Genomic DNA, 27,700 nt, shown 5'->3' with positions numbered 1-27,700 from the left:
GCACACATGCTGCTCCAGCAGGGGAATCCCCCCATTTCCACTAACTGCTACTCATCTCTCAGGTTTCAGATTAAATATGATTTTCTCAGAGGGGCTTTCCCTAGTGCCTGCTGTTCTTTCTCACAGAATCTTGCCAATAATACTTACAGTATTTATCACAATTTGAGTTATAGACTTATTAAGTGACTACTTGTCCAATGTCTATATCTTTGTCACAAAACTTTATGCTCCAGAAAGGCAAGGACTGTATCTATTTTATTCAGCAACTGTTACTTAATGCCAAGCATCATGCCTGGCACATAAAGACACTCAATAAATATTTGTTTAAAGAATGACAGTAAAAACAGTTATCCGTTCCAGGAAGTTTCCTGCGTGCCAAGTACCCTCTAAGTTATTTACACCACATTATATCACTAAATCCTCCCAAATGTTATCACTTCCTGAAATGCCTACTCATTATACAAATACACTCTGTGACTACCTGATATGTAACTAAATTGGGGCCGATTCTATGAAGCCATTCCATGGTCACCATACACATTTATATACCATCCTGCCACTTACCCTTCTGCCGAGGATCTGGTTGATAGCTGCACTTTCCTTTAAGGTACACTCAGCTACGACATTCGCTCTCATTTCTTTCATGTATAACATAAAAGCATTCAGAGGCTTCTTAATGTGAGGTCTTTTTGGCTCCTGCTCCTTTCTCTGTTCATGCTGAGGCTTCCTGAAAGGTGGTTGTGGTGGTGAGTAGAGGAAGAAGGTAGAAGGAATAAGGAAGACGAGAGAGGAGGAGAGAAGCAGAGCATCTGTTCCCACTGCTCAGCTCAGGCTGGGGATCCCCCACCCCCACCCCCAGCAACACCAGTGCACCATCCACTTGGAACAACAGCCTTGGCTCATTTGATGCAACACTGAGTAGCAAACGACCAAACTATGGAGCTCTTTATCCACTTAGTGACTCTTTGTGAATAAGGACCTTCTGAAGTAGATGTATTGAACAACACAAATGGTAATGGACTTGGAATTGTGAAGGTGCTCCACTCAGGGACCTGAGGCTCCATTCCTCTATCACCTCAGAAGCTGAACTCACATTCAGGTGATCTTTCCTTTTGTGGGTAGGCTAAGGACCACTTTGAGAAGCTAATCAAAGCTTCTGACCCTACTTCCAAACAAATACATGTTGCCTTTGAATACATCTAAGGGGCTTTGTGGAATATCACACACTGCCTGCCACTAGCACCAGCTCCTCTGCAGACCCTAAAAGAAGATTCAGAAGCACAGAATGGAGATTTCTAACGTCTCCAGGGGAAAGTAATTCAGGCCTGCTCTGACAATGTGCACAACCGCGGAGCAGCAGGGCCTCTTGGGCTTGGCAGCTTTCCCCTTGAATTCTATACTCTCAGGGTCTGCAGTCAGGGTCACTGGATTTCCAGAAGAAAGTCCATTCAACCCTTCCCTCTACTTCACTGGTGGGTGAGTGGCTGAGCAGCTCAGGATTCTTCACGCCTGTGTTCTGAATGTCCCTCCATTCTGGGGAAGTCTCCATGATCTTGTAAGGCCTCAGCAACAGAGAGGGAGCGAGTGTTCAGAGGCTCATCCACAGGTGAGCCCAGAAGCCTACTTACACGTGCATTAGGTCACTGTCAGTGTGGGGATGCTCCTGTTTGACCTGAGGTGTTACAATGGCTGGATGAGGGATGCCAGTTGTGTGGGGACCGGGAGGACCAGGAATCATATGATGGGAAAACCTAAAAGAAGGGAAAAGAAGAAGAGTATGTTATGGCTGGCTGCTGTAGCCAAGCTAGATGGAACTTCACAACATTCCACCAACTGTAACGGGCTACATGGCGAAATACATCTTTATGCACAGGAATGTTAAATATAATTATTAAAGTGGGCTGATAATTATTTTTTTCTTCCTGAATTCACATGGAAAATATTACTATTTTCTGTAACTTTTTTAAACTAATAGCAGAATGTGACATTTTTCTTGGGAGGGCAGTAAGCCATTTGATAAGGAAAAAAGTAAATCGTTTTTCTTGCAAAGCAATTTTCAAATAAGAATTTTTCTTTTTTCATTCTGTTGTTTTTTATTTGTTCTTTTTTAGTTATACATGACAATAGAATGTATTTTTGAATCATACATACATGGAGAATAACTTCCCATTCTTGTGGTTGTACATGATGATGTGGAGCTATATGCTGGCTGGGTATTCACATATGAACATTCGAAAGTTATGTCCAATGCATGCTACTGTTTTTCCCATTTCAAATAAGAATTTCAGTAACAGAAATTATTAGAAATATGACACTTTATTAAGATTTAATTTTTAAATGCCATTTAAATTAAGCTAAATACATCACATTTTTAAAAAATCTCTGCCTACATTCTTAAGCAAATCATCACATGAAGAGTTTCTCATATTACTATCAGAGGACACAACTGTGAAAAGGACAGGAAAACTTTTTTCTGTACCCTATTTAATAAGGTTTCCATTACTATCATCCAAAATTATCTTCTATGCAGAAATTAAATTATGTTTGGGAGATCTAACTTTATTGAAAACTGAAAAATATTAAGGGAAAGAATTTAATTAAAAGTAAGGACACAGTTCTGTATCACGGTAAAAACTACACCTGTAAAGGCTTTCTCCTGAGTACATTTTCATGGCATTAAAAAAAAAAAAAAGTCTTAAAGTAACCACCATCATCCAACACAAAGGAGGGAAACTGCCATGCCAGAAAAATAAAGTAAAGTACTCTGAGCAAGCACTTTGAATAAATTTGGATGTTTTAGAATTTTTTACTTTCCAAACTGTTTTAAAGTACACATTAGATTCCATAAAAACAATGTTCTCAGGTCTTTCATTGTAGCTGATAAAATTAATTCTTCATCTGGAAAAGAAAAAAGGAACTCTGCTTGAATTGCGGTATTCCAAAAATATTTTTTTAAATATTAAGGAGGCATGATAAAATTGCAAATATTTGACCAATATCTGTACTTTTTACAAAAATATACAATACTGGTTATTTGCCTGTAAGAAAACCCTGTCATCAAATAGTGTTAAAAAATGTAAAAATGTACTTTAGGGGGAGAAATATTAACTCCATTCCCCCAGACCAGCCAGCTAAATTTATAATTTACTGATTAATATATATACATGTATACATATATATATATGAAATATGTATACATATAACACCCACACACATATATTTAAAGCTGAAATTCACCAAAGAAACTGCAAATTTCGTACCCATACAAAAAAAAAAAAAGCCAGACAGATTCACAACCAGTTAATAGTTTGGCTTCCAGCATGATAATGCTAGCTCCCTTGAAAAAGCCACGTGGAACACACAGATGATACACCACAGGTGTGTATATCAAGCACAGGGCACAGAAGCCATCCTTTCCAGAAGCAAAAGCATTACACAGAGCAGCCTCAAGTGTGGCACGGCAGATCTCACAGAGCTTTGCTTGCACTAACATGTCCACTCAGGGCCTGATTCACACACTAGGACGCACACCCTGGATGGCTGGACAGCCTGGGAGCGCTGTCCTGTCTGTCCCAACAGCCTTGGTCCAGGAAGGCTCTTCTTGGTTATCGGGGCATTTTCGAACACCACCATATTAAATGGATACAACTCTCCTCAAAGGAAGCAAATAAAACTTAGACCAAACTAGTTTTTGTCCTCCTCCCTTACCCCACCCCCAGCATATTTTGCATCAAATAGGCTCTTTTCATGTCCACTCTGGGGACATTTCTCATCTCAGGGAGGTGGCCATGAACTCTTTAGGGGGCAGTATTCCCCAGTGTGGCTGGTCCTGCTGGGCATGGCCTGTGGCTCCTACCTTGGGTGGCCCAGACACCTAGTGTGGGAGCCAGGCACACTGCACAGACACGCACCCTCCTACCCGGCGACCCAGAGGCAAGCAGGGCACAGGATGCAAGCACGAGAAGAGCGACTGCCTCCACCTCCACCTACCTGGACATGGAAGTGTCGACTGACAGTGAGGACGGGTAGGGCTGCCTGAATCCACCCGAGACCGGGTATACAGGCTGACCTTGCCTGAGGTCGAAGAAAGGAGCCCGTCAATGACAAAAAACCAGTTACCAACCAGCAGGAGCTTTGGTGAGGGGAGGAGGGAGTATTCAAATGAGTCTTGTGGGAGGATTACAAACCACGGGATTTCTTCGGATGCTTCCCCTTCCTGGCCCTCCACCCAATCAAAACACCCTCTGCCCTGAAGAGAAGTCTCCCTTCCTCAACTGCAAACCAGCCAGTCAATTATTCTTTTATCACTTCCCCTCTCCCAGCCCGGTTAATGCTTGGAACAAAATAGGAACTTAATAAATGCTTATTGAATATAACATGACCCAGAGAATGGTGAAATAAAAAAAATCCCTTCAGAGAAGCAGTTTAATGATTTTTTTTATCAGAATCTTTGAGAATTCCAAAGAAGGGAATAAAGGAGGACATCATATTTTTTATTTTAATAAAAGTGAATAAACATTCCAGAAACACTGCACCATTTCCCCTTTGAATACCAGTGTTAAAGTCAAGAAATAAAAGATCCACCCTAAGAAGTCCATCTGTCCCTGTGTTCTTCCTGAATCTCACACTTTTCATTTACACAGTCTTTATTTCCAGCTGCCAGTGATGCCACTTGGCACAGGATTATTGCCCTAAGTAGGTAAGTTCGGAACAGCTGATCTAGGCTTAGAAGCATACATATCATCAATTAGAAGGAGTTATTGACCAAAAGGTTCAATACTAAAGAGAGATAGGGAGGAAGGGCGAGAGCAAGCAAGATGACACTTCCTTGGCAGGGTGGCCCTCTCTTGGTAAAGAAGAGAGAATGTCAGCATGTCCAGGCAGGAAGACAGAGGCCATAGGACATGGTTGTGGTGACAGCAGGCTGATGGAGAAAGGAGAGAAACCTCTGCTAAAGCTGCAGCACTGTTCCCACGGAGGGAGGAGGGAAGGCTGAGAGGGCTTAGGATGGGAGGGAAACCTGTGTGCTAAGGAGAAAGTCATCAAGATAGTCGATGTCACACACCTTTCTTCCCTCAATACATTTCCCTTTACCTTTATGGTCTAAAATATCTGAAGGGAGCAGTAAGAATGTTTTAAGAAATTAATACCACAAAAGAAAGAGCATTAGTATTGGGAATCTAAACAAAATAAAAGCCCCCAATTTAGGTTTTGTTCCTCTGAACTGAAGTTGGATGTTTATTTTATTAACATTCAAAAGATGTTTTTATTTTGTTGAATTTCTCTCTACTTAGTGCCACTTGCCAAATTAGAAGCAAAGGTGGATACTCAGTGTCTAAATTCATGTTTCAAAAAGACAAGTTGTTCATTAAGAAAAAGAAAAAGAAAAAACTAGAAAGCCACACTTAAGAACTAACTTTATATAGGCATAGCAAATGCCCAAAGCCACAAACTGAATCCATAAAACTGTAAGCTTCAAAGCAATTGCTACACAGTCATTTTCTACACATATTAGCAAGCCGATTCAATTCCTTTCAAAGTCTGCACGTTTTTTAATCTTTTAAATTGAAATGAAATAAAGTTAGCACCTTGCTTGTTGTAAATTTCCTCAACTCCACAAATGTTCCCATTCACAAAGCTAATTTCCGTGAATGAAAAGTGGGAGAAGATGTGTTCAAAGACTGGCTGAAGGTTGCAGGGAGGATCTTACCAGCCAAGAGGTGGGGTGATCTGGCCAACACCACCCGGAGACAGTGGGTAGAAGGTGGGGATGTCAGGAGCTGGCGGGTGTCTGGACATGCCTGGGAACAGGACAACACAGAGGTGTCATTTTCAGACTCACGGCGCACGTGACCAGAAGAGCAACAGAAAGCATTAAGAAGTTTTATGCCATTAATACTTATGATCTAGAAACAGCATTTATTAATCAGAGCCAATGAATGCAAGTCAGCTTCTGAACTTTTCTCCAGATTTCAACACAATTTCAACATTTCTCCAGATTCAGTATGTCTTGAATTCCTAAAGGAATAAATGTGCTGCCAGGAAAGCAGTCATCCAAAGAGACTTTTAAATAATTTATTTTGCCCTCATTATTTCACTTTGCTTAAGAAAATGGCAGGCAATTGTTTTTGTGTAGAATGAAAAATGACGCCCTTCACAAGTAGATGGCCTGCCATGGGCTCAAGGATTAGGTAAATTGCCACTTTCATATTTTCACTGGTTCCCTTATGGACACACAGATTTGGGGAATGTGATACCTCAGAGGATCAGAGATTAATTAGGAATCATCTTCAGCCCCATAATGGTCACACTTGATATGATTCATTTGGTCTCTGTCTGCCACTTCAGCTCCCTCTAAGCTCTTCATCAAGTTGAGTCCTCTGCGCTCCAAGGTCAGGCTGTTCTGGATTAGTTGTATTCCACAGAAAAGGAGAGTGCCACCAAACTGTTTCTCACACTCACACTCCCTGGAACACACTGTCCTAGGGCTGTGCAAACCACCTAGCGATTACACCTAATCCTGGTCCCAAATGACATCCCTTTGTTTGTACCTGACCTTAGGTACATAAAAAAAGAAAAAATTCAGACAGGACAAGACAAATGCGTAAAATGTAAAGTTTAATATATTTGGGTGCAGTGATTCTGAAGAGAGCCATTTAAGTTGCTTCACACAGCTAATCATAGCTTTAAAAGGTCATGTCATAGTATAAACATGTATTTCAAGCTTCAACACCAGGCAACTGTAAATATACTGGCTGATATGTAAAATCAGGTGAACAGCATGAAGATGCTCTTTAAATATTCTGCCTTTTTTTTTTTTTTTTTTTTTTTACTACTTAGGATGCCTATGAATTTCATTTGGATCTTGAAAGAAACTGAAGGCCTTGAATATATGGCAATGACTTAAGAAGTGCCGCCTTCAAAGTTTATGTTAATTTGACTTTGAAGTTAGAACAAACTCTCTCTCCATTCTTACAGAAAGTAGGTAGGGAGGAGAAAGGTCTTCATTTCTCTCAACAGAGTGCTTACATGAGATCAGCTCACGTTTTGCTGTTTTTACAAGTGTTATCTCAAATCTCCCTTTTATAAACAATATATTTTTGCTAGAAATACTGATCCTTTTGATCCCAGTGGACCCCAAATTTTATACCCTGACATTTCTTTCTTTAAGTCTGGGAAGTTTGGGGTGGGGGTGGCAGGGTGGTTCTAAAAGAGCCTGCTGTGGTGCTTCATGATGCCTCAGGATCACTGGGGAAGTTTTTTCACTTGCTGCTTTTCCCATTCTGAGATCCAGAAATCCCCAAACCTCTGCAGGGAGACTGCTCAGGTTTGAAAAAACAAAAGAAAAAACAACATAGCTAGACCAACTCAATAGAACATTAGAAACTTAGTTGGAATCTGAGTATTTTATTACAGTAACTTGGAAATCAATGCTTGAAGTCTTAAATGATATACTTCAACACTATTATTTTGCAGTAGAATTAAGGTCTTAGGGGGCTAAGCCACTGTTCATGTTTGGGTTCATATAAAGTAGGTGTTGTGCTGGGCTTCTGACTGTCACAAGGACGCGAAGAGGTAAGCTGCTTGCAATCACTTGGGTTTCCACATGAGTCTATACTCCAACTCTGCTTGGGTTCTATGCAAAAATGATTCAGCAGAACAGAAATACAAACTAGTTGGATTTGGTTTGTTGCTGGAAGGAAGGAGGAACGAACCACTCTTTATGTAGCACCTGCAGCATTTCAGGTCTCTCATATGGTAAGTTGACCCTGTCTATTGAAGTCATACTCATCTTTCAAATGTCCCACTGCCAGGAAATCTTCTCAATTTTTATAAGTAGGTACATGATGTGGCTTAGCTCATAAATAAACCTGGGTCTTCTAAATGGCTTGTGGTCCCACTAAGATCCTATTCCCAAAAGATTCCTACAAGTGTATGCCTTATGCCTCTCCTCCAACTGCCCTGCAATCGAAGATATAGTTCTGTCATTTGCTCAACTAGTATTCACGGAACACTCACTATGTGCGTTGAAGGATACACTCAGCAGAGCCTTAAAGATTTTTAAGCTTTTATAAATAACTTCTATATAAATGTAAATAAAATAATTCTGGAGTCAGACTGTGTAGATATGCCAGTCACTGGCTACACGTGTTTGAGGAAGTTATTTGTTTTTGAATACTCAAATAATAACAGTAGAGAGGTTGTTGTAAAGGATAAATGCATTAACACAGGTCCTGCAGCACAGTGCCCAGCACAAGTAAAAATGCTATGTGAGTGACTGTTGTTATATATAAGGATAAAATGGATAACACATAGATATAAGTAGTATTTTGTAAAAAGCTCTTTCCTTTTAACATTTCAACCATACTTGACTACGAGTTAGACAAATAAGTGGTATGAACTTTCTTTCCCTTTCCTACATATACACAAAGGAAGGGAGGGAGAGGAGGAGAAAAGGGCAGAAACTAATGTGGTCTCCAATAGGAAATGAAACTGAACTTATTTTATTTTTTTTACAAATGAGAATGGGTATCAAAGACAAACCATTTATAGTTACTGAATAACTCTGCTAGGGTAAGAATAAGGACATGCTACTCTTTAGGGTTCCCCAGTCCCCCTTAGATAAAAGTTGATTTGCCTACTCTGAACAAAGAGATCAGCAACTCTGGGCCTCAGTACCATCATGTTCTAAACAGCTGAACTACACAATAGACCCAAAAGGGAGGCAGCAGGAAAGAAAGAAACCAAGAGGCCTACTGAGCTTGGGATTATATAAACTCAATATCATGTAAATGAATGTTTCCCAAACCAGAGTTTATATCCCCAGAGGTACATGATGATGAGGTACATGAAGCCCAGGACAAACATGTAATTAAAAACAGGATCTTCATATTAAAATAAAAACGAAGAGTGTAAGGAAGAAAAATAAAATCACAACATTTTTCAAACAACAAAGACTAAAGAAACTATGCAGAGAACTTCTGGTCCATTCTCTGTAGGTCTGCAGTTTGTTAAGGAAAAAAAAAAAAAGTTTAAGAAGCAATGATATAAATTACAATTAGGCAGAACAAGATAGGAGGGCAGTTGAGATGAAAACAGAAGAGAAAAATATAAATGTAATTAGTAGCCAGTCATAAACCTGTCTTTTTTAAAAAAGTGAACTGTCTTAGAATTCTCGAGAGAAAAACTAATAAACCATGACGTGTTATTCTCTTAAATAAGTTAATGTTTCAAAGTGCTTTGAACAGGACCTAGGACATAGTAAGCACTATTTAATTGTTAAATAAATAAATACAGTGAAATAAAACACACTGTGAGATACTTTTTGCTAGTTCTTAGTTGAAGCTTTTGTATCTAGGTCTGTCCTCCACATATTTATGCTTCCTAGGTATATGTTCCAACTCAGTCCCTGGCCTGAGGTTGTGACCCACATGTTTAAATTTGCCTGCCTGCATCAAGTCTCCCCAAAGACATCTCAAAGACACTTCAACTCACCATGACCAAGATCATATTACTGATCTTCCCTCTCAAAGTCAGCCTTCCTTCTAAAATCCCTTAATTCTCCTCCTCACTATAGACCCACAGGCCTGTCTTTTTGAAGGTTTGTATTCTTGGAAGCTGTTAATAAAAGGAAGCAGGGTGGAGAAAGGACTGGGAAGGAGAATTGGAACAGGCAGACCTAGAAATGTCCACACAGGTGATTTTGGGAGCTGGCTTCTTTATTCCAGTTCAAGTGCAACAGTTACAAGTCTTCAACTAAGTGTTGTGGTCTAAGGACAGAGAAACTGAAAGTGAAGGGTTTCATTTAGATACAGTAATAGTGGTAGAAAGGACAACTGGCTTCTGAATACTTTTTTACACATTTTGAATGTTGTTGCCCACAACAGGGCAGAGTCTGGGCGGACACATAGGTGAAATGCAGGTGGAGAAAAATTTTACCCCTTCATATTCTGTTTTCAAGTGGTTTTAAAGGACTTATTTTGAACCTTCAAATACCCTGCTGAAGTCCAACTGTGTGTGTGCTCTCAGAAAGAGGTACAGGCTATCCTGAGAGCAAAGCCATTCCGAGGCTGGCCCTGAGACAATGGGACCAGAAGATCTGGAGAACACAGCTCAGTCCCACTCCCAACCATACCTGTACACACTGGGTAAAAATTGGACATTTTGATTTTTCAGACCTCTTATAACATGTCTGTTTTTCTGAAACTGCAGCAGAAGCAGAGTTTGGTATGGGAGCCAAACAGAATGCAGCTGCTTTGACTTTCCATAGATGATTTATTTATGATTATAAGCTAGTGCTAGTACACAGAAAGGATAAAATATAATAGGAATATAGCTGAATAATAAATTCACAAGAGGCTCAGAAAAATATTTGAAGTGAAAATCTCCCAATTTTCCCTTTTTCTACTTTTTAATAAAAATCACCATTAACACCTTGTATAGTAGTCCCCCCAACCCCCCAGCCACAGTTTCCTTTTCTATGGTTTCAGTTACGCATGGTCAACCAAAGTCTAAAAATATTAAGTAGGAAATTCCAGAAATAAACAATGTTATGGGTTTTAAATTAAGCACTGTTCTGTGCACCAGGATGAAATTTTGTACTCTCCCACTGTCCCTGCCTGGGATTTAAATCATCCCTGTGTCCCATAACCATGCTGTACTAACCCAATTACTCACTTAGAAGCTATCTACCATCATGCTCTACCATCATGGTACTGCAGTGTCTGTGTTCAAATAACACTTATTTTACATATTTAAGTGAAAAAATAATAGTTTTTAAGGAAAGAAAAGTTACGCTGACAATTCAGACAAAGCCACAAAGTAACCCCTTCAAGTGAAAAGGTGAAAGTTCTGCACTTAAGGGAAATCAGAATAATCATACCATGAGGTTGCTGTGATCTACAGTAAGAACTAACTTTCTGTCCAAGATATTCTGAAGAAGAAAAAAGAAATCTGCACTAATTTTGTTATCCTGCCTCAAATTGCAAAAGTTTCAGCCATAGTTTGTGATAAGTGCTCAGCTGTGATGTAAAAGGCATTAACTCTGCAGCTCAGTGTGACCCACTGTATAGAGCACCCAGAGGAGAATGGAACATAACCCCTAAGATAAAGTGGTGGGGGACATGCTGAAATAATGACTGAACATTTAGTCTTTTTGTGTGACATACTGGTTTATATTGTGACTCTCAGATTTTCACAGCTGTCATGTGGAAAATCACCCTACTAAGTGTTTCTTGTTTCTTAACACTGAAAAATTAAAGAAGCAACAACAAATTCTTGCTAACCAATAAATTATTCTTATTCTCTACAAATGTACTTTGGTCCACCCAGTGACCTGGAGCAAAGGGCCACTGAGACTCAGGCAATTTTGACTCCTCAATTAGCAAAGAGGCTGGGCAGGCCTGGGCTCTCACCTTGTTTGGAGCTGACATCTGATGGGATGTGTGACGGGTGCGATCCTGGAGAAAAGTGCTCGTCGCTGTAAGTGATGAGGGGGGTGAGCGGGTGGACCGCATGGGACGGCTGCACCACGGGCACTTTATTTGACTGCAAAATAACCACAAGGTCAACCGTTAATATGGATGTCCAACTCGTATCTCCTCTCCCAAAGGAAATGTCACACAATTACAGTAACCAGTCATCAGTATAACCCAAGAATCATCTGCAGACCTTGACTGAAGTCACCTCTTTGATTCTTTGCAGTTTTCCATGTTAAAAACTCCTGGAGTACATAACTATCCCACCATGAGACCATGCTGTTACCTGCTTAGAGGGGCCCTTAGAGACTGAGGTGGACCACTGATTCCCTATGCCACGAAACCTAGTTTATACATATTTATCCTCCCTTTTGGATTATATCCTAAGGTTAAGGTCAATAAAGAGTTAATGGAACAAAAGTTATGTTTTATAAGCTCTTTATTGATTACATATGTCTGACAAGAAAAAAGCATGCAATAAAAAATTCTTATGAACATATAAATGAATAAATGTTGCCAATCTTAAGGGCAAATTTTTAAATAACTCAACAGATATAGATTTATAGTTTATAAATTCATAATTCTGTAGTTGTGCATCTTTAAGAACCACGTGACACCATTTTTTCACATCTTACAGCTCTGTCAGACATCACTGTGCATCACGCTTCAGCCTCTACTCAGTTTATCTTCTGTTTCTCTAGTTTCCAGAAGTACTGATAAACTCCTCCTTATTTAAATAATATATAATTTGAAAGTACATTTTTAAGTCGGTGCCATTTTATATTTTAACATACTTCATAGATCTTGTGCTTTACAAATTTTTAAATTTAATTTGGAATCTCAAAACTATACAACAATAACACATGTTCAAGGTTCAGACTATCTCTTAGGACTCCATCAATTTGGAATCTATGACTGTTCTGTCTGCAAAGTTGAAGCCCTCCTCCATCCTCCAAGAAAGAACTAAGTAAATCAATAATGTAAACCAGACTTAAGCACCTATAACCTAACTAGGGGATCATTTCAGTGAAACTCTAGTTAATGACAATATAGTACATTCTTGAAAAATGCTGAGAGTGGATGTTCAGTGTTCTCACCATAAAAATAACTTGGTGAGCTAATTTACACATTAGCTATATTTCCATTCCACAATGTAATAGTCAAAACATCATGTTCTACAGGATAAATACATACAAATTTATCTGTCAACTTCAAAAACAATAAAGAAGAGAAACTCCCCCCTCCCCACAAAGAAAAGAAGCAGCAGTTATAAACACGTGCACGATGGCCCTGACTTTAAACCCATCTAGTAATTAAAGCTGTCTCAGGAACAGTCTCCATTTAGAAACACTGCTGTAATGAGTAATGCGGATTTAAGAGGAATCGAATATAATGATTTCACTAGTTCAGGCATGCCTTCACCATGATTAGTTTGAATTAGAGATTTTACTGTACTATAGTCTAAGATATATGTGAAATCAGTTTCTTCAAAAGCGAATATTCATGTTTTAAAAAAAAAGAAACTGAGGAAGAACATGAAATGCACACAACGTGAATTGCCCATGACACAGGTGTATACCAGAAGGTTAAAAGACCCAAGCACACCTGTGTATGGTGGCTGCACTGAAGGTGCACACTCATTTTGAATTTGATGGGTTTTTGTTTGTTTTTTCAAATTAGATGTAAAAAGTATGTGGTTCCAGTGGAAAAGAAGTACCCTCAGGAAAATTAGGAACAATCATCCAAGCAATACTTAATTTTCTTTACACCCTATCATTACAACCTCAGTCCAAAAGAAACTTGTGTGTGGGGGGGGAGAGGTAAAGGGGAAAAAAAATCGCATGTTTTTGGACAGTGGTATAATTTCCATACTAGATTTTCTCTATAATTATCAGCTTCTGTCTAATGGCAAAACCTGCATAGCTTATATAGCCACTGGCATTTATTAAATAGAGCGCCATTATCAAAGCCGCACAGTTTTTCTCTACACACCTCAGCACACAAACATCTATGAATATAAATGTTTAAAAAGGTTTAAAAAGACCTTTTAATGCTTTTCAAGTGTTAATGATGTAGTTTGCCAAATATACAGAATGAGCCTCTTAAATACAAGGAATTTACAATGCTAGAGGAGGTGGGTGGAGGGTGGGAGTGGGGATATGAGGATATTATTATAAACCCTTTTGCAAATGAAGAAAAAAATTCTCAACACCCAAATGCTAAAATGAATACATTTCAACTGCAGTTTAGAATAACCACTTTGACTCATCTGAAAGTCTCAAGGGAGGTAATAATTGCCAAACAATTCACAAAGATATTTTCTTAGGGTGGTCATAGTAAGCACTGCAGAAATCTTCTGGAAGGGTGTATGTATTTTTTGAATGCCTCTCCTGTTTCCAGAGCACCACCTTAAGGAACCTGCATTAGCAGGCAGCATCTTCTTAATGTCTGACCTGTCCCTCCAGTCATATAGCTCAGAATCTGGTGCCATGAATTTTTGCTAAATTATGCTATCCTTGCTCTCCTCTTAATTTTACGGTTTTCAACACAGATTTGCTTTCCTGTGGGAAGGAGATAAGAAGCTGAGGATTTTAATTTAAGCTCTGGCCTTGTCTTATATTTTGCAAGATGGATAGCGAAAGCAATACTAGTAGGTATGTTAAAGCCAACAAGTATTACGCCCATTTTGTGGCCAAATAATAAGAGTAATATGAAATCTCAGTAATATGTGCGAGCAGAATTCTAAGGGTTATATTTTGCCTCCTGCCGACCATTTCTACCATGTATATAGACGGAACAAAGTGGATTCCAACCTACGCTGCAGATACTTGGCACGGTGCCATTATGGTCAACTGTCCTCAGCCCTAAGCTTGTGGGCTTGCTCTGATTTTAGGAGTTAAAACTGTCCTTTGATAATACATGTACACACAGGTGAGAATTCTGGGTCTGCTACTTTGGTTCAGTTTTAAGACAGACAGTACAACCATTCTTAATTCAATTCTTTAAATCTCCAAATAAGAATGTGGTATATTTTCAGGTGGGGAATAGAGAAGAATAATCAACCCACTCCCTAAATCTCTGTAGACAAATTTATTTAGCTACATTATAATGCAGTCTTACATGTCTATATGTGCATGCGTATATTTATTAAGCAACTAAAATAGTCCAGACAAGGTCCCTATTCTCATGCAGCTTACTTTCTAGGGGCCCCAAAGTAGGGACAGGCAGCAGGGGGTGGGTAAAAAAATAAAAACTGAACAGAAAGCATTAAGTATTGTGGATAAAATGAACTGGGTGATGGGAAAGACAGAGTGGGTCTAATTCCATGTCCTTATATCATGGTAAGGCTGTAAGAAACCTAAAGCTCAGTTAGTCCAAGCTCCATATTCTGTAAGATGGGAAGGTGAGAAAGAGAGGTCACCAGGGAATGGGTTGTCAAGCCAGGACAACTGACAGCACTTGTCAGAGTGCACACTCACTACCCAACTCCTGTAAAGTAGGGTGCTGCAAGTATCACAGGAACAGAGCCCCCAGGTTGCCCAACACACTGGAATCCAGCAGTAGAGAAATTCAATCTTTTTAGCTCTTGCTCTGGGCTGGGTACCCAACACACACATCCTAAGAAGGTGCTTTTCCCACTCTCCTGTAAGGGAGGGTGGAGAGAAAACCAGTAAAAGTTGTCTGGATTCTTTTTCACTCAAAGGTATGGTCAGGTCAGTCTTTCTTTCCAGTGGAAAATCACCAAGTATTTCCAATTTGTTTCATTATGCCAGGTGAATAGAATGCATGATCACTCCACCTTTATGAGACAGTCAGCAGCTTTGTGTCATCCCAAATTCTCCACTTCTGCTCAACGAGGTTCAGTAACCTGTTTATGCTCACATGGCAGCAAGTGGCTGAGCTGGGCTGATAACTGTGGTTGCGCAATTTTAACTGCACACCCTTTGCTCCTGGGCAGGGGACTGGTGGATAAGCAAAGGAGGTTCAGATGAAAAGAATAGGTATTGGGAAAGGAGAGAAAATAAAAAGAATAGACTCTGGAAGACAACTCTCTTGCTCACACTCAACACTCACACATGGCTATTTAGTAGGATGACTGAAATCCCTTCCCAAACTTGACAGACTCGCCATTAGGCCATCGCACCCATGTACCACCCAATAATTACAACAAGGAATACTGACCAAGCGCTTACTGTATGCAAAACATTTTATCTTTACAGCTACCTTCTAGGCAAGTACTACTGCCATCCTCCTTTTCCAGATGAGGCGCAGAGAAGCTGAGTAACTTTCCTAAGGGCGTGTTGCTCAGGAGTGGCAGAGCCAGGATTCAAATGCACAAAGTCTGCCTCTAGAGCCGAATTAAATTACCAGCATACCACGCAGCCTCCTTGAAGAGCCAAGTTTGTAAAATCTTGGACACTGAGTTGACCATCTGGGCCATACCTGATAGTATGTGACATCTATGAAAGTGTGTGGTCTCTGTCACAGGCACAGGAATCACATCAGACAAAGAGGCACCTCAGTATAAGTGGTCAAAACTGCAGAGACTCAACAGCCGCCTTCTTCTCCGGGACTAGAAAACATTCCAAGGAGCTTGGTTGGCTGCCACCCAGGCTGGTCCCTGCAGGTAAGAACCTCCTTGGCATCACAGCCAATAAAACCCACACCTCCTGTGGACACGAAGTGGGTGCCACTTAGGGATCCTGAGAACTATCCCCAAAGCCGCGTTCCCAGAAATGACCCACTCACCACTGGCAGGATCTCAAAGTATCGTGAAAGTTGTCAGCTTCTGAGGATGTGGTTCTGGGAAGGACTGAAGTGGTTCAGCTCCCTCCTGGCTAAGGCCATGGGCCTGCTGGTAAATAGAAGACCTGGGGGAGAAGCCTGCTGACCTGACAGCCAGTCCCCACTGCATCTCCAGACTTGAGCTAAATCCACAGCACGGGATCTGGCTGTGCATAAAGGTCTCAAGTTCCATTTCAATTGGCTGTGCATTTTATCAATGGTGCTCTTGGGAGTAACCGAATACATGGGAATTTAACACTCTGCCCACTAACTGAGATGAGGAATTTCATCTGGCCTCAACCATTCTGATAGCATTTTGCTTTTTATTAAAATATGAAGATGTCTGGTCTTCATAAAATAAACCATGTAATGTCCCTTTCCCTTCCCTTCTGAGAGCCTTTCTGAAGCCTTCTCACACAGACGGGCAGAATTACATTATCCAAAAGGATGTCCTTACGTTTGCATCCACTAACCTCAAAAATAACATTCAATACTGGAAATATTTACTCACATCCACCAAATCTGAACACCTGGTTCAGGTGTGACATGGCTTTCAAATCTGAGAGCACCCCTGGGTAGGATGCTGCAGGTATTTCCAGGTAATGAGGAAGCCTTGGGCTCTAAAGGTTCCAACATTCACAGGGCCCGAATTCGGAGCAAAGGGATGGTCGACAGACCTTCAATAGCAACTTACAAATACCATGTCCTCCTAGGAGCGGAAGGACCAGTCACAGGGGAAGGAATTAATATTGACTGGGCACCTGGTAAGTGCCAGTCATCACAGCAGTGCTTTCATATGAGCTCTGGCCCGCCTTCACAGTGGGTATTACTACCCCATGTTTATAGATGAGGAGGCCGAGGCCCTTTGAACACAGAACGAAGTAATCATTAGTGGGCAGATGGGCTGTGCTTGTGTTGGTTTGACACCAAGGCCCCTCTCGTACTGTCCACACTGTGGTCCCTAGCTTCTCTCTCCACCTCTGTTCCAAACCATCCTGCCAGCTAAGTGTGGCCTGTCATGGACGCAACTATAATGAAATAGCTAGACAGAAACAACTGACCACTTGGAGAAGACTGATGTCACCAGCAGGACTCCAAACAGACTGCTGGAGAGCAGCTTTCAAACAAGAAACCACAGAGTGCCCACTCCTCTTAGTTCTCTACAAGGCGATGATTCTACACATTACATCAGCTAATCATGAAACCACCCCTAAGTTAGGCATTGTGAGTTTTGTTTTATAGAGAACACAGAGGTTCTGACTGGTTAAGTAATTTATGTAGGTTTACATAGGATGTTAAGTAGCAGAGACAGGTTGTGAACCCAAGTCCACCAAATACACAGCTCTGGTATCCTTTGGCTGTCAAGTCGAAGACACCACCAATAATAAAGAGTTTAATACTCAAATACATAGCACCAAGGCCAAGAGTTCAAATCCTAAACATCCAAATGCTACTTAGTTGCTAACCTTATGTAATCCACTTACTTTTTTAGGACCTTAGTTTCTTCATTTGTCACATGGATAGAATACTCACAGGATTAAAATGAGAATTAATATTAATGAGTAATACAAATAAAACACGTAACTCAGGTCTTGCCATATAATATGTGCTCAATAAATACTGATAGAATGGATAAAGGAGACCGGGGAAAGAGGGCCTGCAGATGAATTATTATACTCTAATCATTTAACATCACTCATCTCTAAGACACACATTAAGTTAGGGAGCCTCTGGAACTTAGGGGTCTAAACCACACTTTGAGAACTGCTCCCTTATAGCAAAGTAATAATATATAAAATAGCTGTTGATTATGGATGATCCCAGCCAAATAAGTGAAAAGAATTTTTTCAGTTGACTTCGGAGAGAAACTGATGTATGGGTTACAGATACAGAATGGTTGCATGATACAGTAATCTATCATTTCTTTTTGCTCTTATTTGCTAGGACACTGAATGTATAAATAAGATAAACCTTAAAGATAAATAAAAATAAGCATATATACCACATCCATTTACATGATAATTAAAGTGTTTTAAAACTTTGATTCATTTAGCTTAGTACAGAATCATAGTGTTATATTCTTTTGTGCAATGTTGAATATTTTTTTCAAATGTATTCTTGACATTCAATAGCTGGAAATGTGGATTTTTACCCGTTGGCACTAAGACGCCTTACTTCAGTTCCCTAAGGTAAAGTCAGCCATAATCTTCTCTGTCCTTACAGGCTCCAGGCCAGGACTCTTTATGCATTTACCATATCGTCTTGTTGCTATTTGTGCATCTGTTTTCTCTCACTGGATGGAGATTTTAACTTGGTGACTTGTCCCCAGCATCTAATACAGGTCCTGGCAAAGCAGAGACATTCAATACCTATCTCTTATGACTCACTGTCTGAATAAGTTTTAACACTAGGAAGCCAGCTGCTTTTAAAGGAATTCATAGCCTTATATTAAAAGTAGGGAGTGATGGCATTTTCTTTTACTGCATGAAAAACTCACTGCAAATTTAGGAGCTTAACGCATCCCAGTTCATTGACAGCTTCAACTGGGCAGGATTCTGGCACAGCGTGACCAGCTCCCTGCTCAGCGTACCTGTCACAAGGCCCAAATCCAGGTCCTGACTGGTTGGGTTCCGTTCCTGTGTTTGTTCCCATTTTGTTGCTGGCTGTTGGGTGGGGGGCACCCACAGTGCATGACAAGCAGTCCCTTCCACCTTAAGCCACCAGTGGCCTGTGGAATCTTCCTGCGATGGGAACCTCTGACTTCCTCGTCTATGTCAGGAGAGAAAGCACTCTGCTTTTGAAGGGCTCATGTGACTGTCCCAGGCCCACCTAATGATCCATTTTCCTCTGTCAAAGGTGAGAGTAGGGGAGGCGGAGGGAGGGGCTCATGATACTGCAAGGCTACTCTCATCTGTTAAAACAAAGATAAGACATTTCACTCGCCCATTTTTTTCTCTCCTTGACAAAAAGTTATCACCAAAGACTCCTCTGCGGGTAAGATTTATTATTCTGATTGCCCTATAAGGTTCTGAGTCTGGCTCGTTTTGTGTTGTCTTTTCTTTCCCCAAGGCTGTAACATCCTGTGTGCAGACTCATACCCAACAGAGCTTCAGTTCAGAGGGAAGGACCCCAAATTTAGCACACTGTGCCCTTTCCTCCTCCCACATCAGGGAGACCAGGGAGAATCATGTGGAAGCAAAGGTCCACAAAACCTCAGGGGCAGGGCTTAAGAAACTTCAGAGGGCAATCATTCAGTGGAGATGAGGAGCAAAGTAAACTTATTTTGAAGAAAATTTTGAAAGAGTTTGCTTTTGAACATTAACAATCAATAATTCAAAGTTTGGACAATCATTTGCCTTTTTAGAAAAGTTTTCAGATAATAATTATTTTAAGTACAATTATTCTATTAAAAATCATGAGAACCTTAAGCTTTATTTTAACTTAATTATCTGGCCTTTTTGGGTAACTAAAGAGCTCTATAATTGCTTTACCATTTGTTAGTCACTAATAATAATGCCCCAAGTGTTCTATGAAATAAAGATGCGAGAAGGGAAATAAACCAAGGGAAGATAATTAGAGCAAGAGAGAGGACCAAGACGTGACGGGAGAGTGAAAAAAACAAAGGAGGGACATTTGCTGAATATCGACTATTCTAGAAACAATGAACGACAAATCTGTGACCAAATTTATTTCCCCATTTTCAAATAAAGAAACTGGGGCTCAGAAAGCTTGTCTTACCAAGGTTACCTAGGCTGGACTGTCAAAGGGAGAACATGCATCAGCTACAGATCTGTGTAATTCTGAACACTTGAGCTTTACACAGTGAACTTCTGAAAAGAAATGATAACAATGGGGAACAATTCCTTCTGGGAGCCAAAAGGGAACCCACTGTTTTCAGTAACTGGACTCTAAGTACAGAGATTGGGTCAAGGTCAAAAGCTGAGGAAAGAATAGAGGAAAAGAAAAAAACAAAATGACACCTAATCGTGTAAAGTTGCAATACTTATCACCCAACTGATTTCAAAACACCTTCAGCACACCCCGAATCCCTATGCACTCCATTTGGTTTTCATTGTTAAAGACTGTCTTTGAAAACTAAGAGAAGGAACTGGAGTCATTCAAGATAAACAAGCCAAAAAATGAACCAAAACAGATCTGTGAGGTACTGCACACCCCCGTGGTAAAATGTTACAAGAAAGGTGATGCAGCGCCTAGTGGAGGTGGAATAAGGGAGGGTACATTGGTGAGAGAAAGGCTTGCCAGGTTCCGAGAAGGCAATAAGCAGGAGAGAGGCCTGCCTGGGCTGGCTGAGGAGCACAGGGGCTCCACCAGGCACAGATGTGTAAGCATTTTACAGTAGAAGTGACAGCAGGCAGAGTCCAAAGGGTCACAACACTTTCTGGATTACAGACACTGAAAATCTGAGAAAGCTGTGTATAGATCCACAAACACAATCGCACATCGATGGACTGGCTTGAGGGGCTACGGTGTGTACTGGGGAGGGCAGAGCACTTAGTGGTCCATGATCCCTAAGAACTGCTGCCCTGTTCCAAAAGGGCAGAGCTTTTACCAATCACTGTGTAACTTATGTAAGATCCACTTCAGTCAATTGGTGAAAGCAGTATTTGTGTGGATCAGTGGGTGTGAGGGTGGGTGAGGAGTCAGGGGCAAGTGCCTTCTTCGTCTGTCACAAGAGTGCCCAGAGCAAGGGCAGCAGACCAGTTTCTTCTATAGTCCAGAGATAAGGCTTCATGATGAGGCATCAGGAAAGAATGGAATTGGAGGCAACTCCACAGGCTCTAGAACCAGAGGGGAAGGGCACTGCTTAGAGATGGGGGAAGGAGTTGGAGCAAAGTCTGAAGCTCAGCAGCCATCAATCCTGAATAGACCCACCCAGGTATCCTGGTGCTGGTCTGAATACAGGTTTCAAAGTGGGGTAGGGGGACTCCCTCCACTGTCCAGGGATGGCACACTTGAGACAGGGTCATCCTGCAGCCACCACATTACCAGTTTCTATTACCCAGTTTCAGAGGTGGAAGATATCTTAAGGCACTAGCAATGTACAGCAGGAAAGGAAGAATGTTTGGGGCTTGAGAGATGGACTTAAGATCCCCTGGGGCGGGAGAGCTAGCTGAAGTCTGCAGAGGGTCAAGGTCAGAGAAGTCCCACAGCTACCCAGATGGGGAGTGCCGGTTCATGTTTATATCCTCAGACTGCAGAGAGATGGTGCGAAATTCCATGGAGCCGAAGCCAACAGACTTACACCTAATTATTTCGTATTGAAAAGGGACCCTTCCCCCTTGACGTGAAGTAGTTGTGAAAAGCATTTGCCTATTTTAGTTTAAATAAAATTAATTTTTAAGATCAATGTGAAGCATTTACAGAACAGTACTGGGAATGCTTACATGCCAATTTTGTTCCGCTAAGCCTTTCTGATTTTAACAAGTGCTGTTATGTGTAAAATATTCTTTGCTTAAAACTAGGTGTTCCAGTAAGTGAAAAGAGTAACATCAAGTCTTTGGGAGCCCTCATTTTGCTGAAGGAGTTGCTGAAGAGCCTTTCAGAAATTGAAAAGGAAAAATACAACAAATAAACTATTTTGGGTTCAACCCTTATCAGTAAGATTAGAGCTAAAAGTATAAATAATTGTGAGCTGAAGTTCATTGGGAAATTCAAATTATTTTCCATCAATGTATAAATGTGACATTTACATACATACATACATACACACACACACACAGACACACACACACACCACACACACACACACACACACACCGTATAGCTCTTCGATAGACTTGCACTGTCCCATATGGCAGCTTGAGCCCTTAATGTCGATAGTCCAGATTCGGATGTGCTGTAGGTGCAAAACACTGGATTTCAAACAGTATGAAAAGAATGTAAAATATTTCAATATGTTTTATACTGGTTAAATGCTGAGATCATATTTTGATATAGTATATGAAATAAAATTATTATTAAAACTAATGTTACCCATTTGTCTTTACTTTTTTTTATTTTTTTATTTTTTTTTAGTTGTAGATGGACACAATACCTTTATTTTATTTATTTATCTTTCTGTGGTGCTGAGATTAAACCCAGGGCCTCACACGTGCTAGGCAAGCGCTCTACCACTGAGCTACAGCCCCAGCCGCTGTCTTTACTTTTTTGGTGTAGCTATGAGAAAATTTTAAATTATAAACATCATGGATTTGTGACTTGAATTTTATACCTCTCAGAAAATTATTCTTAAAGTTTAAAAATGTATGAGTAGGACTGCTCCCTTTCTCTCCTAAACTCCAATTTGATTAAAATAAAAAGTAGGTATATAACCCTTTTCCCCTCACATTTTTTTATTGGTATATTACAGGCATACATAATGATTAGAGTTGTTGTTACATACTCGTACATGCACAAAATATGTCATGTATAATTTTGACCAATATCACTTCCCTCCAGTATATGACCTTTTATACAACGATTCCTTTTATGGAAAAGAAAACTTTTAAGTATAAAGAAACTTAAAATCAAAAAAGTGGGAGAACTGGCACTCCAAGTTGAGTTTCAATAACGCATTCCGAGGGCCAAGTCAGTAAGTTTAAAACCAAATATTTATATAATAAGCAGTAATGAAACTCAAAAATATTCATTTTATGTTGTGAAAAAAATTACTAAATGATATCAGTGTTTTATAACAGGTTAGAATCACCCTTATGAATAAGTGGTGTGTTGTAGAGCAGTTATATATAATTTCTTCAACTTGTCAGCTCGATTTTAAAATACCAATACACACATATTGTGTGTATTGGTATTTTAAAATCACAAGTTACTGATGAACTCATCCTTGGTAGCAACCATCTTTCCCATTCCATATGTTGTTTGGAAAGAAAAAGCAAAGCTTATCTCAAGTGAAAACAGTGCTGTAAGACATCACTATCCACAGGACATATTTGTATGAGTCAAGGAAAAAGAACCTTTTATTTTGGATTTAAAAAACAAAGTCCTGAAATGAGTCGGAAATTGAGGTTGAAAACTTAAAATGACAAAGCAGATTACATAAATCAGGTTCAACATAATTTTTCACATTTTGATCCATTTTAAATGCCGAAATAAGTCAAGCTAGAAAACTTTCCTTGAAAACATTTGTTTCAATGGTACAAAAAGAGGAAGCAAAATGTAAAATCTTTTTAAAAGACTTTCAATTCTCTTTATGTATTATGAAAGAGAAACTTTCTATATCCTGTGGAAAGTTATAGTAGCAAAGATGACAATATTATTCTTTGCTAGTGAAAGGAACACTTACGTGAATACAAAAATCAAAGATAAACTACATTTTGCATCATTTATTGTAGTGGGAAATTTCCTTCCGGAATTTTACTTTGCATTTCCATCCTTCTTCATGGGAATGTGCTAATGAACTCCAGGCAGATACTGAAGGCCTGACCTACATATCTTTCCCAAAAGCAATCTACATGACCCTGAAATTACCATACTGTGTTGGAGCTGGCTTGTTCTAGCTTGAGAGTTGATTGCAAGATTTTCAGGTACTTTGAGAGCCTGTTATTACGGGCTGGTAGCTTGAGATTGGTCATGGTGGGATTATTTACACCATGGAAATTGGCAAATGTGAAAAGTCCCTTCTCCCCAAAGCTGTTTGGTTGTTAAACATGTAACAGCACACCACTGGCAAATACATAGTCCCTTCCTAAATTACTAGGGAAATACTCTTTTTCTCCCTTTCTTATTTCTCTTTGACAAGCAAAAGAACCACAAACTTGATCTTTATCTGAAACCATTTCAGAATGAGAAATTTCAAAGATGGTCATTTTGCATGATCTAGAATGACCTGATTCATGACCCACTTCCTGCTGACGCTGAGGGATGTGCGGCCATCAGTCAGTAATTATTTTGCCTGGTTCCTTGCTGATGGGCCTAAACAGCAGTAGGTTTGAGTCACTGGGTGGAAGGAGCTCAGCTCACAGCAATGAGAAGAGATCTGCAGATTTATGGGCTTTTTCTTCCTTTTTTTTTTTAACTTCTCAAAAAAAATAGTTAATGCACACAAAAAGTATAAAATACTTGATGGAATGATTTTAGAAAGTTATCCCTAAGAAATGATTTTTACACAGGAAAAACTAACAATCGAGACAGTTTCACATGTGCGTTGAAGAATGGATGAATGCCGCTTTCAACATGGGGCAGTATATCAGAGGGCAGCTGTCCAGGCCATAGGCAAGACCCTGGCATGGGGCTAAATATGAAAAAAAGAGAAAGATTCTCTGTTGTTCCACATACATTCCCTCCAGAAACATAATCAGTTCATTCTATGGAATATGAAAATTGGTTTAGGGATTTTTTTAATGCCAATTTTGGATTCTGGAAAAAAGAATAAAAGATCCAAGGGCCAATTCAAGAATGTTAGTTCTCCAGACACTTTACTCCAACAATACTCTTCCTGGGTTTCTCAACCAATGCTGCAAGAGAAGCCTGGTTCTTAAGAAAATAATAGCATTCTGGATTTCAAGTCTATAGGCCTGGGTCCCGCCTGCTACTTGCTATGTGCACTGGGTAATGACTTACCCTTTCTGTTTCAGATTCTTCACTAAGATGGGTAAGCATTTTCCCTGGCTAAGTTTGTGTAAGGATCAAATAAGATCATGCATGGAAACACCCTAAGCAAACGGTAAGACACTGTGTAAATACAATGTTAATTCCACTTTGGAATGACAGAAGTCATTAAGTTTACTTACTCCACTGAGAGTATTTTTTACCAGAGTCAACATGTATGACTTCAGTGAACACCAAATGAATGTAACTGAAATCTGATGAAACAGTTATAATGACCTCAAAGAGTCCTCTGAATCCCTGTGCTTCACTATTGACCTCTGCCTAGAAGAAATCTCTGCTTTCTTACTGAGATCCCTTCAAGCAAGAATGTTTTTCCACTGGGCGCACTGGTACACGCCTATAATCTCAGCAATTCAGGAGGCTGAGAAGGGAGGATCAAAGTTCAAGGCCAGCCTCAGCAACTTAACAAAACCCTGTTGCAAAATGAAAATAAAACAGACTCAGGATGTAGCTCAATGGTACAACACCCCTGGGTTCAATCCCCAATACCCCAAATTAATATTTTTCTTATGCTACAATATTGTCCACCCTAATACTTGAAGGGATATTTCAATTTACTTCCCTAATATGTATCAGCTGCTCTATCTGAATTTCAAGATTTTAATGGTGTTTGAATGGAAGTAGGTCAGTGGATGATTGGCCACGTAAGCTTATCCAGAAAGTGGGAAAAAATATAAATACTGAGGGCCAAGAAACACTGAAATGATCCACATCCATAGGCAGCAAAAAGGTACAGGCAAGTGAGAAGAATGGGCAGGCAAGACCCTGTGCGAAAACTTGGCCTTTGTGACCCCCGAGCGCTGGATCACTGCCACCAACAAATGACATAGTGTGGGACTGAGTAGGCCCTTCAGGGCCCTTTTCAGCTCCAGTGACCCCGAGAACCCAAGGGTTCTAAAGCTCTGAACACTAGCACGCTCTCTTTCTGACACTACATCTAAAAGTGACTTGGGAAGGAGGAAGTCAGGAGAGCAAAAGAAAAAACTGCCTATGGCCAGAAATGACTTATTAGTCAATTAAATTTTTAAGAATCATTTTTCAGACGGCTCAATAATGTACTGCTGATGGTGGGTAATAGTTTGGTGGCCCGTGAGCACTGGTAATCTGAAGTAATATCATTAAAGTTTACAGAAGAGATGTAAGCAGCAGAATTTAAAACATCATTAAAAATATTAGTAATCAGGCCGAGCACAGTGGCCCACGCCAGTAATCCCATTGGCTCCAAAGGCTGAGGCAGGGGGGTGGAGAGTTCAAAGCCAGCCTCAGCAACTGAGCAATGCCCTTTCTCTAAATAAAATACAAGAAAAAGGATTGGGGACGTGCCTCAGTGGTCGAGCACCCCTGGGTTCAATTGCTGGTACAAAAAAAAAAAAAAAAATAGAAATATTACTAATCAGATTTCTTCCAGTGCAAGGATCTACCTGCCTTGAGTCTCCAAGGCTAAATTAACCTTCACCAACAAAAATAGTTGGATAAGCCTGTGACCAGGGAAGAGACAGATGGTAGCTGCCGGAGTTGGTTGCAGAGGCACAGGAAATCTAGCCTGACATCTCCCACGAGTGGAGAGCACTGATTTTCAGGGTCTAAGCCCCAAGACTTGTATACAGCAACTGTGGAGGAATTGTCCTGCCATCTTCCAGGAATCGGGGTTCCTGGTCTTCTCTAAGTACTTTGTTTCAAGGTAACACACTGTTGGCAGCTTTCATTAGCTATGAGGAAGCCACCCCAAGGAAAGACTGATATTTTGGGAAGAAAACCATAACTGAACCATAACAAAAAACCCCACATTCACATTAGTTTACAAAGTGTTTTTATACACCATGTCTCATCTGAATTTCGCCATCCTTCAGTAAGAAGATACTAATTAAGGTATTTCAGAGAAGAACACGAAATTCAAAAAATCCAAAATTGTAGAGTAAAAACACGAGAACTCAATTTTGTCTTCTTTTCACCAAACTATGATGCAGCCCAATTTCTGGCAGGGCCCTAGAGCCCCTCTCACTACGCAGGTCTCGGAGTTGAGCTGGAGCCAGCCACAGGCTTCAGAGGCAGATGTGACAGGTGTCAACTGAGCTGATGGATCAACAAGTTGTGGTATATACGTGCAACGGAATACCCAGACCAGCAAGAACTTCCACAAGCCTCCCTTCCTCCTAAAACACCTTCATCATCTGTGTTTTTCTAACAGATGGTTAGACAGTATCATTTGAACAAGCCAACGAGTAGTAATAAGTTATGCAGAAGTCTCACCGTTCCCAAACCAAAATGATGCAGGAAAGACCGTAAGCTATTCTTCTTCCATACTGAGTAAACCCCATCCATAAAACAAAAAAATCATCGTTTTAAGGGTGAATCTATGTGCCTGTTTTTTACTTTCTCCTTAATGCTCCAGTTTATGCTAATAATGGTCTTTCTTTAGGTTTCCAACTTTTCCAACTAATGACAATGCTCAAGATAATCTTGCCAACCTTGACTATAATTGCTAATTGTTAAAAAATAATTCAACCTTATTTCATCAGAATTTGAATGTGTCTATTAAGAGAATTTATAGGAATTCATTTTTTCCACCCACTCTATATAATCCAGCTTCAATCTGTAAATGTGATATGCCATGAATCAATATACATATTTTCTTTCATTTAACATGATGTGACATTTTCCCCCTTCTGCTTATTAATAATTTAGTTGTTTTCACAACCAAATGAGTTAACTTGTTGAGCCCCTCTGTCCTTTCAATTTTTATAAAACTAGTTGGTATTTAGGGCTTTCAAAAATTCAAAAGAAACAGGAAAACAGTTTTGTAGTTCCTC

The 27,700-nt window shown here is 40.0% G+C and overlaps 1 protein-coding gene and 1 long non-coding RNA gene across 3 annotated transcripts in view; one reads left to right on the top strand and one right to left on the bottom strand.

The window, feature by feature from the left end:
• Positions 1–22,250, top strand: part of LOC308655109 — a 45,846-nt gene extending 23,596 nt beyond the window's left edge. Inside the window, exons 2-3 of the long non-coding RNA XR_014023389.1 lie at positions 15,698–16,104; positions 21,746–22,250. This is a non-coding gene — a long non-coding RNA (uncharacterized lncRNA). The remainder of the gene's footprint in view (positions 1–15,697; positions 16,105–21,745) is intronic.
• Positions 1–27,700, bottom strand: part of LEF1 (lymphoid enhancer binding factor 1) — a 117,332-nt gene that overhangs the window by 27,710 nt on the left and 61,922 nt on the right. For both annotated transcript variants that reach the window (XM_081304930.1, XM_081304929.1), the window contains exons 4-8: positions 11,415–11,547; positions 5,711–5,801; positions 3,991–4,074; positions 1,629–1,751; positions 565–727 (exon numbers count right to left, since the gene is read on the bottom strand). In XM_081304930.1, the coding sequence (XP_081161056.1) occupies positions 565–727; positions 1,629–1,751; positions 3,991–4,074; positions 5,711–5,801; positions 11,415–11,547 (594 nt within the window). The remainder of the gene's footprint in view (positions 1–564; positions 728–1,628; positions 1,752–3,990; positions 4,075–5,710; positions 5,802–11,414; positions 11,548–27,700) is intronic.

This window comes from Spermophilus citellus (assembly GCF_964194105.1).
Source record: "Spermophilus citellus genome assembly, chromosome: 8".
Taxonomy (NCBI): domain Eukaryota; kingdom Metazoa; phylum Chordata; class Mammalia; order Rodentia; family Sciuridae; genus Spermophilus; species Spermophilus citellus.
Note: the sequence above shows the minus strand (reverse complement) of the source record. Positions and strands in the feature narration are given on the sequence as shown.